General features: G+C 44.4%; 1 protein-coding gene across 5 annotated transcripts in view; it reads right to left on the bottom strand.

The window, feature by feature from the left end:
* AAK1 (AP2 associated kinase 1) overlaps positions 1 to 17029 on the bottom strand; it is an 81029-nt gene that overhangs the window by 33321 nt on the left and 30679 nt on the right. For 4 of the 5 annotated variants that reach the window (XM_085313370.1, XM_085313371.1, XM_085313372.1 and 1 more), the window contains exons 6-17: positions 16488 to 16609; positions 14970 to 15051; positions 12747 to 12879; positions 11629 to 11732; positions 10584 to 10663; positions 9039 to 9193; positions 8665 to 8936; positions 7675 to 7878; positions 3436 to 3665; positions 2623 to 2780; positions 2092 to 2205; positions 615 to 710 (exon numbers count right to left, since the gene is read on the bottom strand). In XM_085313370.1, coding sequence (XP_085169496.1) covers positions 615 to 710; positions 2092 to 2205; positions 2623 to 2780; positions 3436 to 3665; positions 7675 to 7878; positions 8665 to 8936; positions 9039 to 9193; positions 10584 to 10663; positions 11629 to 11732; positions 12747 to 12879; positions 14970 to 15051; positions 16488 to 16609 — 1750 coding nt within the window. The remainder of the gene's footprint in view (positions 1 to 614; positions 711 to 2091; positions 2206 to 2622; positions 2781 to 3435; positions 3666 to 7674; positions 7879 to 8664; positions 8937 to 9038; positions 9194 to 10583; positions 10664 to 11628; positions 11733 to 12746; positions 12880 to 14969; positions 15052 to 16487; positions 16610 to 17029) is intronic. The other variant, XM_085313373.1, reaches the window with a different exon arrangement.

The raw sequence follows: 17029 nt of genomic DNA, 5'->3' as shown, positions 1-17029 counted from the left end.
GTTCCAAATCCCACTGATTTGCAAATAAGCTCCTAAGCACTTATATAATCTTGCGCTAGAAAGTGCTGGCTGCTGCAGTCAGAAATGCGCACATGGAAGAGACATTTAAATAGTACTGCAAAGTAAATGGAAATAGCTACCAACTAACTGCACCAAGAAATTTTGCCAAAACAGAAAAGGTTACATGTTAACATTTGCTTCACATGAAGCACAGGATTTGAAATAGAGCTAGGAAGCCAAAGAAATAGTGTCTCTTATGGGACAGAAAGATTAACAGCAATAATAGCAACTACAATTTCAAACTGAAAGCCAACTTCAAAGTAGCTTAGGTGAGCATAGATAATTACCCAATTATTATTTCTAGCTTTGAATACTGAACCTTTAAAGACACCAGTATTATTAGCTTTTGAAATAACCTGATAACTCAAGGGGCTGTGGTGGAAACTAAGAGCTCTTTTGTGCTCGGTGCTGTTTACACTATGCAGAGCCTGCCAGTGCCTAGCACTATTGACAAGGGCCAGGATTTCAGGTGAGCCTAGAAATGAAACTGGAAGATTAAGAAAACAAAGCAAATTATAAACAATCCCCACCCCATAAACCTCAGATCCAGTTACCTGGTGTGTCGGATAATGGGAGAGGAATGAAAGGATCAGGCACAGTCAGAAGAGGAGGGCTAGTGTCCAAACTCAGAATGTCTTTCGTTTTTTCAGCTGGATAACCAGGAAGAGATAGGGCAAAGTGAAACAAAAAAGAGAGAAAAGCAGAAAACATCAAGCAGAAAAACTCAGCACTGAGACACAGCTCAATATCAAAAAGTCCAGGCTGTGACCTAAGAAGCAYAACACACACACACACAGAACAAGCTTAGGGTTGCTATCTTTTTCCCCAGCAACGTATTACCATGTAGCTCTCCAACGCAACTTAACCCATAGATCTCAAAATATTCCTTGAAAGGGAAGTAYTATTCCTGCACTTTACAGCAGAAAAAGAGGTAAAAATGCCTTGACAAAGGACAGACAGCAGGTCAGCCCCCACGCTCTGGAGGGGGCTGTCTAAAATGAAACATACAGCATCTTGCACCAGACAGGCTATGAGCTACACCTGTAGCACATATGTAAGCGAAAAAAAGGCTAGAAGTGCCTATCCCAGTGCAACAACAGAGAATTTCTGAGGTAGCTTCCTAAGCAGCCCAGACCGCAGGGCAAAAGAGTCAAGGAGCAAATTTTAAAGATARTAACTACAAGAGAATTTAAAGTGCTACAGTGTCCAGACAGCCCAGAATGTATGGACACTTCTCAGGCTTCACAGGAGCTACCTTACAGCTGAATCTGGAGCTGTTGCTGCTCAGTATCTCTCCTAACACAGTTGACAGAAGACCACAAACAGTTCACAGGGCACCAAACAGCTGGACAAAGTCACAAAACAACTCCCTAGAGAAMTCTCTCATCATCTATTTCAACTCCTTAACTCTTACCTAAGAGTCAACAACACCAAGCTCAGTTATAAGCTCCTCTAAATCTCTTATTATAAACAGAAATAAGTGTAAACGGATTTGTCACTTCTTGCCCCACAGAAGGATTCTCCAGTCTCTTCCCARGATGCCTCTCTACAAGGGCTGGTATGCTCACTGAAGAAGCACGGCCAAATTTGCAGTTTTCACTGGTAAAAATGGCTGCATAAGATGGGGAAAGGATTACTTACACTTAGGGCTGCTGCCAGCAGTTTTCCAGGTCTTCACTGCATTCACTGAGAACCCTGATGTTGAAGAACTATAAACAAGCAGCAGCACTCAGATTCTGGGGCACAGAAAGGGCCACTTAGGGTAGAACCTTGATACACAGTACCAAAGGAGAGATCAGTCAGGATCTCTCACACAGGCATCTGCAACAAAGCTCCTTAGACCAGCCAAAGACCCCTGGTCTCTAGAAACCAGAACGCATAGCCAGTACAAACCTTGCCTTCACCATTTACAAGTCAATTCAGAATTTGTATCAACTTTATCTTCCTTCCAAAAAGACTATGGCAAAAGTTGCTGTTTGTCTGCTGTGCTTGTTGAGGGCATAGCTCTCTAGAATATGCTCACAAACTCACCTGATCCAGYGGTGAAAGAAGAGCCAAATGCATCTGCCTGGGGTGCAGCTGAAGCTGGCTGAAAACCTGGAATCAGGCTCTCTGTGGAACTGCCCATCTTTTCTGGAGCTTTCCCTAAAAGGCCGGGTGCAGATTTAGGGGAGAGACGTACAGGTAAGTAAGYAGCCTTCAGAATGGACTTTTAGGGCACTATTTCAGTACACGACTTGAGTCCCTTCCTGCAAGTCAAAATTTGTAGAAGCTGCAGATGAAGCAGTGTTCAAACTGTAGCTTCTACAACAAACTGATCAGGGCCACCTTAAAAGCAGCAAGTACTACTCCCTTTCAATATACTGCCTGTTTAATTGCAGTTGCTCACCAAGGAGGGCAGGGACACAGAAAAAGGGAGACTGGAAAGATTTAGCTCTTACAGGCACAGCTGACCATGACAGCATGGGAGCACTCAGGTAGCATCTGACTGAAAGCATCATCATTCCACATCACCTTCCTGTTTGATAGCAGGCTGGTATTAAACCCTCTCCATGAACCTACCATCACCCAGCTTTGCGAAGTCCTTGTTCAGCAGCTCCTCAGCTGTGAGCTTGGAGAAGTTGTCATCATCAAACGGATTCCACGTGGATACATCGGGAGGGTTATACACGTTCTGCTGTGAGGTCCTTGGGGAACCCGAGGGTGTAGTGGAAGCAGACCTGGACATGATCACCCCAGCAAAACAATAGTCATTAGTAACCAGTCTGAAATTCTCTGGCCAGCACTACAAGCTGGTCTGAGCTACTCTGTTACAATCACTTCCTTGTTAAACACTTAGCCCAAGTTACTGCTCTTTGCACATCCAAAAGGCTGGGAACCGCTTGCCTTATCTGCTCATAATCCTGTCTGAGCATCCGGCTGCTGTCAGGAATTCAAGAAGTTGGTACTTTTTAATTAACATCCCTTTTGAAACAATTTTCTGCATTGTCGATGTGGAGCCTTCCTTTCTGTAGATACTATAAGTATGATGCGGCAAGTACTGGGGAAGAACTGGTGCTGTGCAGCAAGCATGAAGCAGGCACCACAGCTACTGGTGAACAGCTGCAATAAGACTAGCATTCATAATCCACGTGAAAGCCCAGTTAGCTTAGTATTTTGGGAGATCAGAAGCACTCAGAAAGGTTTCTGCCCTTGGGCAGCTTCCAGCAACTTCCTGCCAAGCCCTGATCTGTGGTCTTTGGGAAGACAAAGGCTCATTTAGACCACAGAGTTTGCTGCCGACCTTCGCCTCAGAGTTTGGCCTAGGAAGCATCCAATAAGCCTCATCTATCCACTCCCTCCACACCATTTGACACCAAGCGATCGGCCACCTACTTTGACTTGTTGAGACTGGCTTCAGCAGCAGCTGCCTGCAGAAGCTGGGTAGACTTGCTGGCTGGAACCCCAAAAACAGCACTGTGCGTCACATCGCTTAGAATCCTCCTGTGTCCTGCACGCTGCGTCTTGGGCGACGACGGAGGGGTGAGAGAGCCCAGCTTCTGCCCTTGCACGGCCGTGGGGGGTGTAGTTTGAGGTTTCTGCTGTTGCCTTATTTGGGCCTGCATCTAGGAAAGAAAGCAAAATGGTAGGTCCTTGTTGGTGAGCAGCAGCCCTGTCATCGGAATGGCTATGTTTTGGGGAACTGACCTCAGAGTCATGAATCAAGGACAGTCTGGAGGGAAAAAAAATACCAGTGTCACTGACCTAATGTATTTCAGCATTATTATAATTGCACGAACAGAAGCTTTCTCCCCCTTCCGTGGTGCAGTTCTATTAATGCATGTTTGTCAAGGTCAACTAGTCTCAGCAACTTACTCAAAGATAAAGGTCGAGAGCCACGGCAGTGCAAAAAAAAAAAGAAAAAGAAAAAAAAAAAAAAAGAAAAGGAAAAAGACTAGGGCACGCAGGAATCTTGCCGTACAGACACACAGATCGGGGCAAGACGAAGAGCAGCACCTCTTCCAGTAGCTGTCATGTAACTGAGGACAAAGAATCACACAACAATTGAGGCTGGAAGGAAACTCTGGAGATCTAGTCCAACCCCTCTGCTCAAGCAGCGTCACCTAGAGCATGTTAGACAGGGTTGCATCCAGGCGGGCCTTGAAGATCTCCAGAGAAGGAGACTCCACAACCTCTCTGGGCAACCTGTTCCAGTGCTCCGTCACCCTCACAGCAAAGAAGTCCTTCCTCATATTCAGGCAGACCTTCCTGAGGTTCAGTTTGTGTCCTTTGCCTCTTGGCCTGTCACACGGGACAACTGAAGAGAGTTTAGCCCCATCCCCTCGATACCCTCCTTTCAGGTACTTATAGACATTGATAAGATCCCCCCTCAATCCTCTCTTCAAGGCTAAACAGGCCCCGCTTCTGCATCGCTCTTGAGCATGGAGGAAGTGGTGCTTGACTATTAACCAGCTCTCTTGGACTTCCCCCCTTCCTTCTGGGGCCCTAACCCATGGAATTCCACCAAGTAGTTCTCTGAGGAGGCTCAGGCTTGCTATCCTAGTTATTTGCCCCACTTCTTCCTCACAGAATCTTGAACTCCCCTATCTCTTGGTCACTGCAGCTAAGGCTGCCCCCAGCCTTCACATCTCCAACCAGTCCTTCTTTGTTAGTAAAAGGTCCAGCAGCACACCTCTCCTCGTTGGCTCCTCCACCTCCTGCATCAAGAAGTTATCATCAGTGTTCTGCAGGAGCCTCCTGGACTGTTATCTGCTGGAAAGGCGACACAGCTAGATACAGGGGTGGTGAAGTCCCCCAGGAGGTCAAATCTCAAAAGGAGTACAGGGCTTCTGCAAAAATCTAGTGCAGGAATTTGGGTTTTGCTTTCTCCAGACATGAGAAAGCAACCCTTGAGAATTCAAATGGCAGTTGTTTCACATTGTGCATGAACCCACAGCACAGTCATACTATCAGTAGATGTTGAAGCAGAACCCAGCCCCCCCCCCCAAAAAAAAAAAAAAAAAAGGGAAAAAAGTCAAGGGTAGAACTTAACCCTATACAAGGCAAAACTAAGAGGTCTCAACTCCAAGCAGCATGACCCCAGGCAATCAAACTTGACTAACAAGAAGCTCAGCTGAAAGACTACTGCTTCTATGGTATGTGACTAGCGCAGCAATAGGACAGGCTTAGGACCAGGAAGACAGACCAGCTAAACAGATCTGTTAAGCAGTAGCAAACCTACTGACCCATCTTCTGCAATCCCAGAAGTGCAGGAAACGGCAGGCAGACAGAAACACCTCACCCCATACCAACCCAATTGGGGAAAAAAAAAAAAGGAAGAAAAAAAAGCCTATAACAGCTTAAGAGATGCTATTTCCATAAGGTGATGCCAGTTTGCTCTTTTCTTTCTACAGTGACACATGCACAGCTCGGCTAAGGAAAACGAGACCGAAAAAAACAAGGAACTTAATTTCACAAGAAAAAAGCAAGGACCATGGGAGTACAACTTGTCATCAAAACCTAGAGGAGAAAAATACGCACATATATGCCAAGAGAGTCCAACTACAAACCCTTCAGGAACATCAAGACACTTCAAACTCATTTTATTCTCCCTCATCAACTCAGTCTCGTGTTGAATCACAGACATACCCCAAAATACTCAAAATATTATTTTCTAGTATTAAACAACACTAGAGATTGAGGTTAAAGGAAAAAAAAAACAGTCAATGGGATGTCCTAACCCAGTTATTGCTTGGATTTAAAGAGGGAAAACCAGAATGCAAAGAGCAGAAAGCTGTACACTCCATCTCCACCGCCTGGGCACTTCATCCTGCATCTGTTCCGTGCCCAGCATCATCCTAGGCTATCTGCACCCCAGGAAGAGAGATGGAAGACTTGGGATGGCCTAGGAGGACAACTGGAAAGGAGCCATATTCCTAGCGTGATTTTTTAACTACAGCAGGGCAAGGCAAACGAGGTTAGCAGTCTTGCTTTTCACCCAGCCTTTTCAGGCAGACTCTGTAGCTGAGAAGCAAGCTGAGCTGACTGCTTCTGATGCACCCACCTTACATCTCACTATATAGGTCACTGCAGAATGGTACAGTCAGTGCTGAGAAATAGAAGGGCCATGCTGAAATCTCCACAGAAATGAACGCAGAGCTTGTTAACCTGAACTCCTGCAATACGAAAAGGTTTTGACAGGGCCTGGCTTGGCATCTCTTGGTCAGAGACCACGCCTCACTTTTTTTTTTTTTTTTTTAATTAGTCTGCTACAGCTTCCCCCCTCTTAATTGTTGCAGGAAAAAAAGCCTCTGCTTATGTCAATTCTGATTAACCTCTGGGAGAAAGGGCTAATTTTCAATCCAGCTGATTTAATGAAATTAAACTTTTTGTGTATGTGAATCAAAGTTCTTTAGAGATGCACTTACTAATACATTTCAGGCATTCTTCCTCTAAAAAGGAGCAGGGTAATAACATGTGCCTCATCCAAAAGCTGAAAACTCCCACTAATGCTAATCAATTGACTTGCCACAGGTCATTCAGCAAGTCCATGTAAAAACCAGAAACACAAAAGCTCCAAGGCTCATCACCTGCCCTAACCATCAGCTCAGTGCTGAAGATTAATATTAAAGTACACAGGTGAATGACAGAGCCCTGAGACACTGGCATCAGGGAAAAAAGCAAGATAAAYTGTTCCACAGCATCATGCAGGTCAYTGGCTCATGAAGTTCATTAGCCAAACCAATTCCTCATTTCAATTTAAAGAAAGCATGGCCAAAAATGAATTAGCTCCGTGAGTGGYACTCATGAAAAACCAAGCATAAGTTGGCCCTTAGTCTGGGCTCAAATATAGCCTAGCTGAACCAGTCTGTTTTCAGATACAATTTGCTTTGTATATGTGCAAGCAGGTATAGCAGAACAACCACCAACTTCCTCTTGCCTTGTGTCTGTAGCTTGCTTTGCAACACACAACTATAGTAAGGGACATCCCTTCACGCTGCGGAGAACAAGCAAGTGTGAATGGGATTGCACAGTAATGAAGGCAAAAAAAATGCAGCTTCTTGCTTGTACTGCAGACACACAATGGCCATGGGGATCCTGCCCTCTGGCACAGCTCCCCTCAGACAGCTGGCTACTTCCATGTGGCACACAGGCCTATTTTCCTTTAAGTAAAAAAGTATTTATTTTGGGCACATGATCAGATGATTAGCAAAGCAGATGCTTTATTTATTTATTTTTAAAGACACGGTGCCTTGAAAAGTCTCCTTTCCAGAGTATTCAGAAGGGGAAAAAAAAGCAACCCCAATTCCAGAAACAATTGGGCAGGCTGCTTGTACCTGCCTTTACACCAGAGGAAAGTTCTCCAAATAAGCAGTGATTTTGGGTAGCTCGGTTAYCTTATGTCCATCTTGATGCTTCAAGTATAAATGACTTCTGATGAGAGTTTGTCACAAGTCTTCCTAGGGAGTGCGGCAGGGGAGGGATAGAGAGAGGCCTTAGGAAACCCACCATATTCTTTCTATGGGTGCAGAGTACAGCTCCTACCAGGTTGCAGTTTGTCCTCAGGACCTGGCAGGGGAGCACATGCCAGTATTCCTCATCCTGCTGCCCAACTCCTTCCCACAAGGCTCTTACCACTTGCTCCTGCGGAGGTGCTGGCTGGGCTGCACCCTGCTGGGCCTGGGGCTGTGGCGGTGCTGGGGCCTGTTGCTTCTGCTGAGCTGCTGCTACCGCTGTCTTCTGCTGCATTGCTGCCTGCTGGGCCATCTGCTGCTGTTGCTGGTAGTAGTTCTGCATCAGTTGCTGCTGTGCTGGCGCTCCTTGCTGCATCACTGGGAACTGCAACAAAATCAGTTGTTGAGCTGCCTGCTGCAAAGCTGGAACTGGGGTACAACAGTCAGATATCAGGGCCAGTCACAGGGCTGATTATAACCAGYGTAAGCAGCAAAGCACAAATGGGTTGCGATGGCTTGGAGACCATACGCAAAGGAGCAGTGGAAAACAGCCTGCTAGTCTAGCACTGGATCCTTTCTGTGTTACTCCTGCCCATACTGGGCTACAAGGACACAGAATCCTATGGCCCAAAACTCCTTCCTCCATTTTTATTTATTCTAAACAAAGGCCTTCCCTTCCTCAGGATAGAAGAATTTACTAGTCCTCTGCCTCCACTGTTAAATTATGCATTAGCAACGATGTGGGCTGCTATAAACACCTCAGTTAAGCATGCAAATCTGTCTTAGAGACATCTTGTCTAACACGTGATGTTTTCACAGGCCTCCCTGTCATCACAGTCTACCACAGACAACAGACCTGAATCTTACCGTTAACAAAAAGGCATGCCAGGTTTCTTGTCTCAGAAGGAGAGCAGAAGAAAACTGATGAGCAGAGGGGTAGAAGTTCAGCATTGACCTCAAGACCTCTAAACACTAAGATCTTAACCAGCCCTGCTGCTTTTATGTTTGTACCTCAAAAGACTCAAGGCCTTCCACTTTGACAGTTAAAAATACCAGTCTTGTGTAACTGCACCTACTCCAACACACAAAGGACTTAGCATAAATGCAGAGATCAGGCTTGAAGGCCACTGGCACACAGCCTGGTAGGAAGCATGCAACAAACATGGCTCACCTGCTGAGCTTGCAGTATCTGCTGCTGCTGGTAATATGCAGCCTGTTGCTGCTGCTGCAGTAGTTGCTGTTTCAAGAAAAGCTGCTGCTGATGCTGAGGCGTGGCTTGCGGCTGAGCAGAAGGGACCTGGGACTGCGCCTGCGAGGCCTGCTGCGGAGCCGGCRCCTGCTTGGCCTGCGGCTGTGCCGGCGTCTGTTGAGGCGTCGCTTTTGGCTGGGGGACACTCGCAGGGAGCGAAGGCTGGCTGCTGCCCAGGGCAGCAGGTCCTGCAACTGGTAGAAAGGAACAGATCTGTTAAAGCGCTCACTGCGCACCAAGGTCCCGCTGCACACAGAACCCTCCAGGAAGGCACCAAGCAGACAACATGGTCTCACCCTGCGGCTGAATGGCTGCTTGGGCTGTGGGCCTCTTCCTAGGAGTCAGGGCTGGCTGAATGGGTAGAATTCCAGGGTTGGGTTGTGTCTGTCCTGCTTTAGGTCTCTGGCGGGGTGCTATGGAAGTTTCCGTCGTAGGTATAGGGTCTGTCAGCCTACAAAAAAGGTAAGGAGCTCATCAGAACTTCGGCTGCATGGGACTGGAAGGTGTATAGGTGCCCAAGTACACAAGTCAACCCTTCCCACAGAACTGCAAGCAACATAAAACTTAACAGATGCATTTGCAACAATTAATCCAAACAGATTCCAACAGATTTCGACTTTTCCATCATTTGGACTTCTTCACCAGTTGTGGCATCRTCTCCTGTTAGACCGGTGGAACTTGTCAAAAATCACTCAAGTCATACAAATATTTGCTACAACATACTGTTTAAATCCACTTACAGAGTTACAGATGAGCAGATGAAAGACTTAGTAAGTTAGCTTAAGAGCAGCTGGTAACTTTCAGCAGAATTATTTAAACTGGCATCTTAAGTAGTACTTCAACTTTAGTATGTCTAACCCCAGAATCAGGTTGTTTGTCCTACTCTGATCCCTTCCTAATATTTGTCCTGCAATAACACAAAGTGACAGAGCCAAGAACCAAGGCAYCATCCTGCTGTTTTGTCAGTATATTTGCTTACCAGGTATCAAGTTGTTCTACTAATGTGAGGGTAACTGTGTTCAATTATAAAAACAAACAAAGCAGATTTCTGGGACTTAAAGACAGAAGGAGAGATGCCCTATTTCAGATAACTGCTGTTTTCAGAGTATCCAGTGCTGTACCACTCATTTTGCAGTAGTGAGATATGAGGTCCTTGTCCAAAATAATTCACAAATCTCAGTTACGATACAATAAGCAGAGCTAGCTGTAGAATGAGAGAAAGGAGAACCATCACAGCAGTAGTTTCTCCACTCATTCAGCTCTTCAGATGGAGACTGCTTGGGCTTCTCTCCCCATTCCAAAAGGAATTATACAGCTCCTGCAGTAGTCATAGCAATTGCATACAGTAATTACTGGGTCAGGTTATCATATGCTAAGGGTCAGRCTCAAACAATAGTCCCTGATGCAGTTCCTCAGCAGACTCACGCTCTCTGGGCCAGTTCCAAGCCTACCGCAGGCCAGCTGCAGTCTTTCTCCTGACTTTGCTGTGGGTRCTGCCTTAGGATGGATGATAGAGTACATTCATCTGAGCACATGATCTTCAACTGCTGCTGTCAAACAGCACCTTCAGTACACAAAGCCTAGATGTTGACTCATGCTCAGCATCACTCATGCCCCCCCTCCACGCACATTCACACAAACTTCCTCTATTATCTGCATTTTCAGAGTTCCAGATCAACGGGCATTTACATATTTGAAGCAGAAGCCTCAGGACTGCAGTGTTTGTTTCCATGTGTAAGTAATTCCACAAAGAAGCAGATAAATATACTCAGCCATCAATCCTACTAAAAAGGAGACAGACAATACACAGTAAGAGATCTGGGCAAAATGAGGGTGGTTACCTGGCCTTTGGTTGGCTCTTCTTTGCTGCAGCTTCACTTGCTTTGACCGGGTCTGGGAGCTTAGCAGGGATTGGAGAGTTCTGCAAAAGTCATTGAGTTTAGTGTAGTGAGGACAGAAAACAGAGCCAGAAACAATCTGTAGAAGTGCTCAAGTGAAAATGGGAGACTGTAGGATCCCCAAAGCAGTTATTCATCATCATGCTGGCTTCAGGACAAATCCCTCAATGTTAATGTCATGAAGACACCATAGTCAGAGAGTCTTTACAAATAAAAAAAAAATAGGGTTCAGCTTTTTGACCACTGACTATGTCTGGAATTGAACACACAGCTTTATAGCACAATACAGGTGTTTTTATAAAGGCAGCCTATGGACAATAGCAGCAATACTTATTAAAACTGCTGTAAAAAAGGTAGGCATTGTAACAGTAACAAAAGCCTGTCTTGCTCATGAAAAGCATAAATTACCATGTGAAGTTCCTTGTTAGTTATAACCTAGAGGCAACAGARTAAGATTTCATGTCACTGAGATGCCCACAAAAAATTACTGCCAACTCCACTTTTCAGCTGAAATCTGTAAGACACACTAAGCACGGGCAGATGGCTGTGTAAAGTCTGATGCAGTTCAAATGGAAATAGGCTATTCTCAGCCAGACAGCAGGCATAAAACCACTATGTTTAAAACCAACTGCAGTGSATATTACACACGCTATGATGAATTTGTCTAGAAATCAAGCCAGTTTCACAAGCATGGCCTAATTTTCCACGTTCACTTGCACAAGGCCTCTTGGATGGCCTCACACTGATAACTGGGTGACGAGGTAAGTCAGAGGCAGACAAATAAGCAACACATGAAACAAGATCCTAATTTCCTTCCCTTTYTGTCTCGCCTCCACCAAAAGCATTTCTAATTACATATATATGTACACACATATAAAAAAGCACTCATCCTAATTACAGGACTGATGGAATATATCCTTAATATACATCCATCCCCAGCCTCTGCCTCACACAAAACCTTGMATCAATTCACTTCTTTGATACTCACCTGGACATTTTGGACAGGGCACTCCTTCTTTGCCAATTTGAATGCAAAGTAGGAAACTTGGTAAATATCAGGTCTCTTATCAGGGTCTGGTTCAAGCATATACCCTTCAAAAAAAAAAAAAAAAGACATTAGCATCAGAGTACTAGAACAGACTCGTCGTCTGTTCTAACGGGATACTCTGCCTCTTTCAGAGCATCCAGTCTGTGGTCTGTAGGGCTGATCTGACTAAGAAAGGGGGAAAGATGGTCAGGCAGCATGGACTGGCAGGTCTTCTGCAACATTGCTATGCACAACTCACAGCTACTGTCAGAGCAAGGAGGGGGCAATGCAGCCTGCTTGGTCARGGACTAGCTTTGGTTTCAACTTCTGCATTTTCAAGTGAATCCTCAGGAAAACAGCTTGATCCAACCCCAGGTGTGGCAGTGGGGCTGGAAGACAGGCCAGCCACACACACCACCGCCTTTGCCTAAGGAAAACATCAGGCTCCTTTGTAAAAACAAAGCCTGTGTTACTCAAGATTATGGCTAGAAAAATAAAATGCAGGCTGAAAGCAAGAAAGCTGCCCCAGCTTTGCCGAGAGTAATGCCCTGTATCCTTAATTACACACTCACTCTAGTCAGTGGGTTATTTATAAGTCATTTCAGTTCTGTTTCACAACTCACAGAAGATAAATTCTTATCGGCAGCCTAAGTCACTGCGGTTCTTTTCAGTTCCTTATCCAAACAGACTACTGGAGAAATATGTTTCTGTGTAAATAGGCTTATTGTGCAAGCTTCTGTAGGAGTTTTAAACCAAATGGTAGTCTATTTCCCTGCCTTTACACAGAGTTCATTACAGCCTAGCCAAAGARAAATCTCTGTCATAAGAAGAGTCTTTTAAAGAGTCTCTTCAAAACTTGCGCATTTGTGTGCAGATAAGTCTCTTAAATGAGGAGAAACAACAATTCTTTTGTGGTAAGAGCAGGGAACGTAAAGAGTTACATATATAAATATATGTATATATATATTTTTATATATATATATATATATATACGCACACACACATACACACACACAAATATATGTATGTATATGTGCAAGTTCTGCAGAAGTAAATTATGTCACATAAGAGACACTCACGGATGAGGCAGTGCATGTCTTGCGAATGCCGAGAATTATCTGGAATGGTGAAATTGCCATCACAGATTGCTACCTGACTCTCCCCAAACGGCAACGTGAAGTAACACAGCTTGTACAGCAAACAGCCAAGRGCCTAAAGAGAGAAAACAGAGCAGATGATTTAACAAACAGGAGTAAAGCAGGGAATCACACAGCTCCCAATATCATTGCAGATAACTGGGAAAGCAGTCTGGCTCATTCTGCCACCAGGGTTCTGCATGGTCCCAAGCCAAGGTTTTAACCTCTCTGGAATCATCTGAAAAATGAGCAGAATAATATTCAAGATAAATACACGAAGAGCTCTCCCTCACTAAGCTGAGCAGCTGTAAACTGGGTGAGAAACATCTCAYGCGCTCCCCACAGTTCCATATACCACTCTAAACTGTGTAATCCTTCATGTAATCAAAGCCAAAGCCTGAGAGGTAGTAAGAGTAGGGAAGAAGCAGATATAAGATAAGATCCCCAAACCCAYACAAACTTCACATTAGTACACACTACTACAAGCAGGTCTACGATACAACTTACTGTTCACCACATACAGGTAGGAAAAAGCCAAACAGCAAAACTGAGTGGGACACAGCTTTAACACATTAATACTGACCAAAGACTTGCCCAAGCTTAAAGTGTACCAGTTCAAAGAACTTTTTGACCCTTATAGCTATACCAGCCAGAAATACTCAGTTTGTATCTATTGCAAGTTAAGCCTGAAAGAATTATGTAAAGCAATCAGAGAGAGGATCTTAAAACGGAATCCTCTGTCTGCAGGATGCTAGATCGTATCACTGCTCCATCTATTTCTGCACTGCTTTTGACAGCAAGAACCACCAGCTATTTCAAAAGAAGAGACAAGTTTTGCATAAAGGGGTAATTATGAAATACCCCTACCATCCCAGAGGGAAGGGGAGGGAAATCATTTCCTAGTCCTAGGCAACTCATGATCAGCTTTGTTTTTTGTTATAGGATTTCACAATTCAGTTGCATTCTTGTTTAAAGTAACTTCAATAGAAATCAAGGGAAGGGAGGTTACAACACCACACGCTCMTTCCAAAGCGCCCAGCAGGTCACTAGAACCTAATTCCTTCCACACTCAGAAGGAGTGTGCAGTTTGAGCCTTTGGGTCTAYTCCTTTCCACATTATCACAGGAAGGAGGACAAATCCTGGGTTCTCCTCTGGCTGGTTTCAAGGCCCTGGTAATCTTTTCATCCTGCTACAGCAGTGACCTTCCCTCCTGAGGTCTCTACCACCAAAGCAAGCGACCTGACAATGGTACACAGCTCAGTTCTGCAAGGCTCCCGTTGCACTCAGTCAAGCAAGAGCCCCACAGGAGCTGACTCTTAGCTCAGTGTTCCTGACTCTTAGCTCAACTCACAGAGAGGACAGAGGTCTCTCCCCAGCAGGTGCCACGCCAGCAATTTTCCCTTTTGTATATGCAGATGCAGCGCTATCGAGGGTACATTAAAATTCTCCCTATACAGCTAGTGCCTTGTTACTGCCCAGCTCAGGGTTTCAGATACCATACAGACACACTCTGAAATAGCATTCAAACACATCCCATTTGCTGAGTTGCCATTACACTACAAACAGCACAGACCATCTCCTTTCCAGCTAAACAGAAACCATCCTTAACTGGGTTATACAGTAACGGATTACTCCACAGTTGCATTTTGCCCTCAACACGACAAGCTGTCAAAACCGCACTGATCATTAGAAACACCAGTATGAAACCCTGGTCCTGGGCCAGGCTTGTTAACTCTGAGCTGTCCTGCGCTGTCCAGGAGAAACATACTATTGCTCTTGGGCAATAGTGTATTTTCTCATTTTTTTATTCTTCTATACACTTGCTCGCAACTCAGCCCTGGCACATGAAATCACAATACCCTGAACATTGTTTTAACTCTTAAGATATGAAATTAGGTTTGAATGGTTCAACCATGGAACTTCATACATCTCTAAATTAAAATCACGTGGGAAGCAGCACATAAAGCAGCAGCCATGTTTCATCCATAAACCACCCTATTTAGTAGTAACTTGGCAGAAACGTCAAGCAGAGAAACTCTTTATTCAGAAACAGTCCAACCTTTTACAGAAAGCAAGTTAGTTCCAGACAGACATTACCCTGTAATTATGGTAATGAAAGCAAGCTGCAGTCTGGTTCTACTATGTTAAGTGGGTTTTATACCTACCCATATGTCTGCTTTTGTAGTAATAAGTTTGCCACTATACAAGTTGACCATTTCTGGTGCTCTGTAGGACAACGTAGTGTACCTGTAGCAAAAAGATTCATCAGCAAGTTGGAAATGGACATCAGATGCATCTGCACTATAATTAAAAAAAAAAATTATCCCATCCCTCTTCATTTCAGGAGAAATGCTAGAGACTATAAACCACTGAAAAGTAAATACATCATTTAACAAAGCTTCTGCTGTGCACATCTAACAGGAAAACACTAACCATTGAAAACTGTACTGGGAAACCAAAGCAATAGCCAAGATGCTTTGTAAAGCCAGCAATTCACTCACAGAACAGTACAATCATTTTAAGAACCAAAACAGAAACATTCAAGGATTCAGAAGGTTGACAGTCAAATGTCCTCTGCAACGTCCTCGCTGCTGGGACTTTGGCCAACCTTCAAGATTGTAACTGCATACGTGGCTCCTAATAAACAGGCTCCCATATTGGCATTCCTGCTCATAGCCATTGCAAACAAGGGAAAGGTTATTTTGCAACCCAAATTGTAACTAGAATCTGCTTTGTTTTAACAAACAACTAGAAACAGAAAAGCTAGAGAAAGAAACGCAGTTTAAGAGACTTACAATAAGGTTTCATACCAGCAGTTCTATGATTTCTGYTGTGACGCCTTGTACACCATTTGCCTTAACCACAGAAAGCATTGCTAAGGCAAAGTTGTTGTAGGCTTGTTAGCAAGAATTAGGGCATCTCAGACTGCACAGTCATACTAAGAGAGCTTTAAAAACTTAAGCCAAACAAGTCTAGGAAATCTATGCAGCTACTATTTAATTCTAACAAAAACAAGGCCTTTGCACACACATGTAACATGATTTTACAGCCAGAGTACTGTATTAGCATAACTGGAAGTCTTGCAGCAGCGATGCTGTTAGAACTATAGCAAGAACAACAACCTGGAGTCTGCAGCACCCCTGATCTAGGCTCCRCGGGACTGCCAGTTGAGTTCGCTTTTTGAAAGCTTCAAGGGCCATCTCRCTGTCACTACTGGAGCTGATGGCACATGAGGCAACAGAAGGAGATGGATTAAACATCCCAAAGTCCTTCCATTTTCTATGAACAGTTGAGGCTCCCTTCTGAGTTAAGCAAAGCACTTCCTTAGTCACTGCAAGGATTTATGATGAGTGGCTCACAGCAGACAGATTTTGTCTTTTGCTGTATTGGCAATTCAAAGAAACCAAGACAGATCAGGGACAGAGACAAACTGACCCCATACACCAAGGTGGGTAACTTCCCTGTGTCAGTACAATCAGTCTTTCAGGTCCAAAGCAATTACACCAAGTTCAATGTATTATTTCACCTTCCCCCAGGCCCTTATTTACCTCCATCAGATATACCTCTACGCTGAAGTGTCCAGTCTGCTACAATGGGCATGAGCAAAATCTAGCCGGAGGGTAAGAGGCAAGTGCCCTCCATACRTAAACTATATCCAAGTTGAAAAGAAAGAACATGCTTACTTTTTGATCTCCTCTTCTACTGCATTCACCCCTTCTGTCTGAGGGTTCTGGAATTTGTTAGTAGCACTTCCAAAGTCACACAGGACATAGTGGCCACGATCATGAAGCAGGATATTTTCAACCTACGAGTATCACAGACAAACAAAATTGCTCCATTAGACAAGAACCATCTCTTTTGTGGCCTTCATTGCAGTGAGATGTTGACTAAAACTTTTCTGGTCCTTAATCTCTTTTGGAACTGTGCTGGAATTGCAACTCGCACCCTGTCCTCGCCACCAAAGTCAATACCCACAAAGCAAATCTGAATTTCAGATGAATATAGGAACACCCCTCTCAGCCAAGCACATCATTCAGGCATTTTTTGAGCTGGGCAAAAGGAAAAGAACATCTTTCTGTTTGTTTGTTTGATTATAGGCGTGGGACTTTCAAAGCTCTCCCTGCTGGCCTAGCTCTCTTCCCTGCACAGTTTTCCAATACACTCTCATGGTCAAAGTTGGAGGCCAGTTCTGAAAATAACAACTGCCACCCCAAGACCAACATCT

Source organism: Rhea americana, unplaced genomic scaffold (genome assembly GCF_003343005.1).
Source record: "Rhea americana isolate MKP2758 unplaced genomic scaffold, rheAme1 scaffold_383, whole genome shotgun sequence".
In the NCBI taxonomy this organism is placed as follows: domain Eukaryota; kingdom Metazoa; phylum Chordata; class Aves; order Rheiformes; family Rheidae; genus Rhea; species Rhea americana.
Note: the sequence above shows the minus strand (reverse complement) of the source record. Positions and strands in the feature narration are given on the sequence as shown.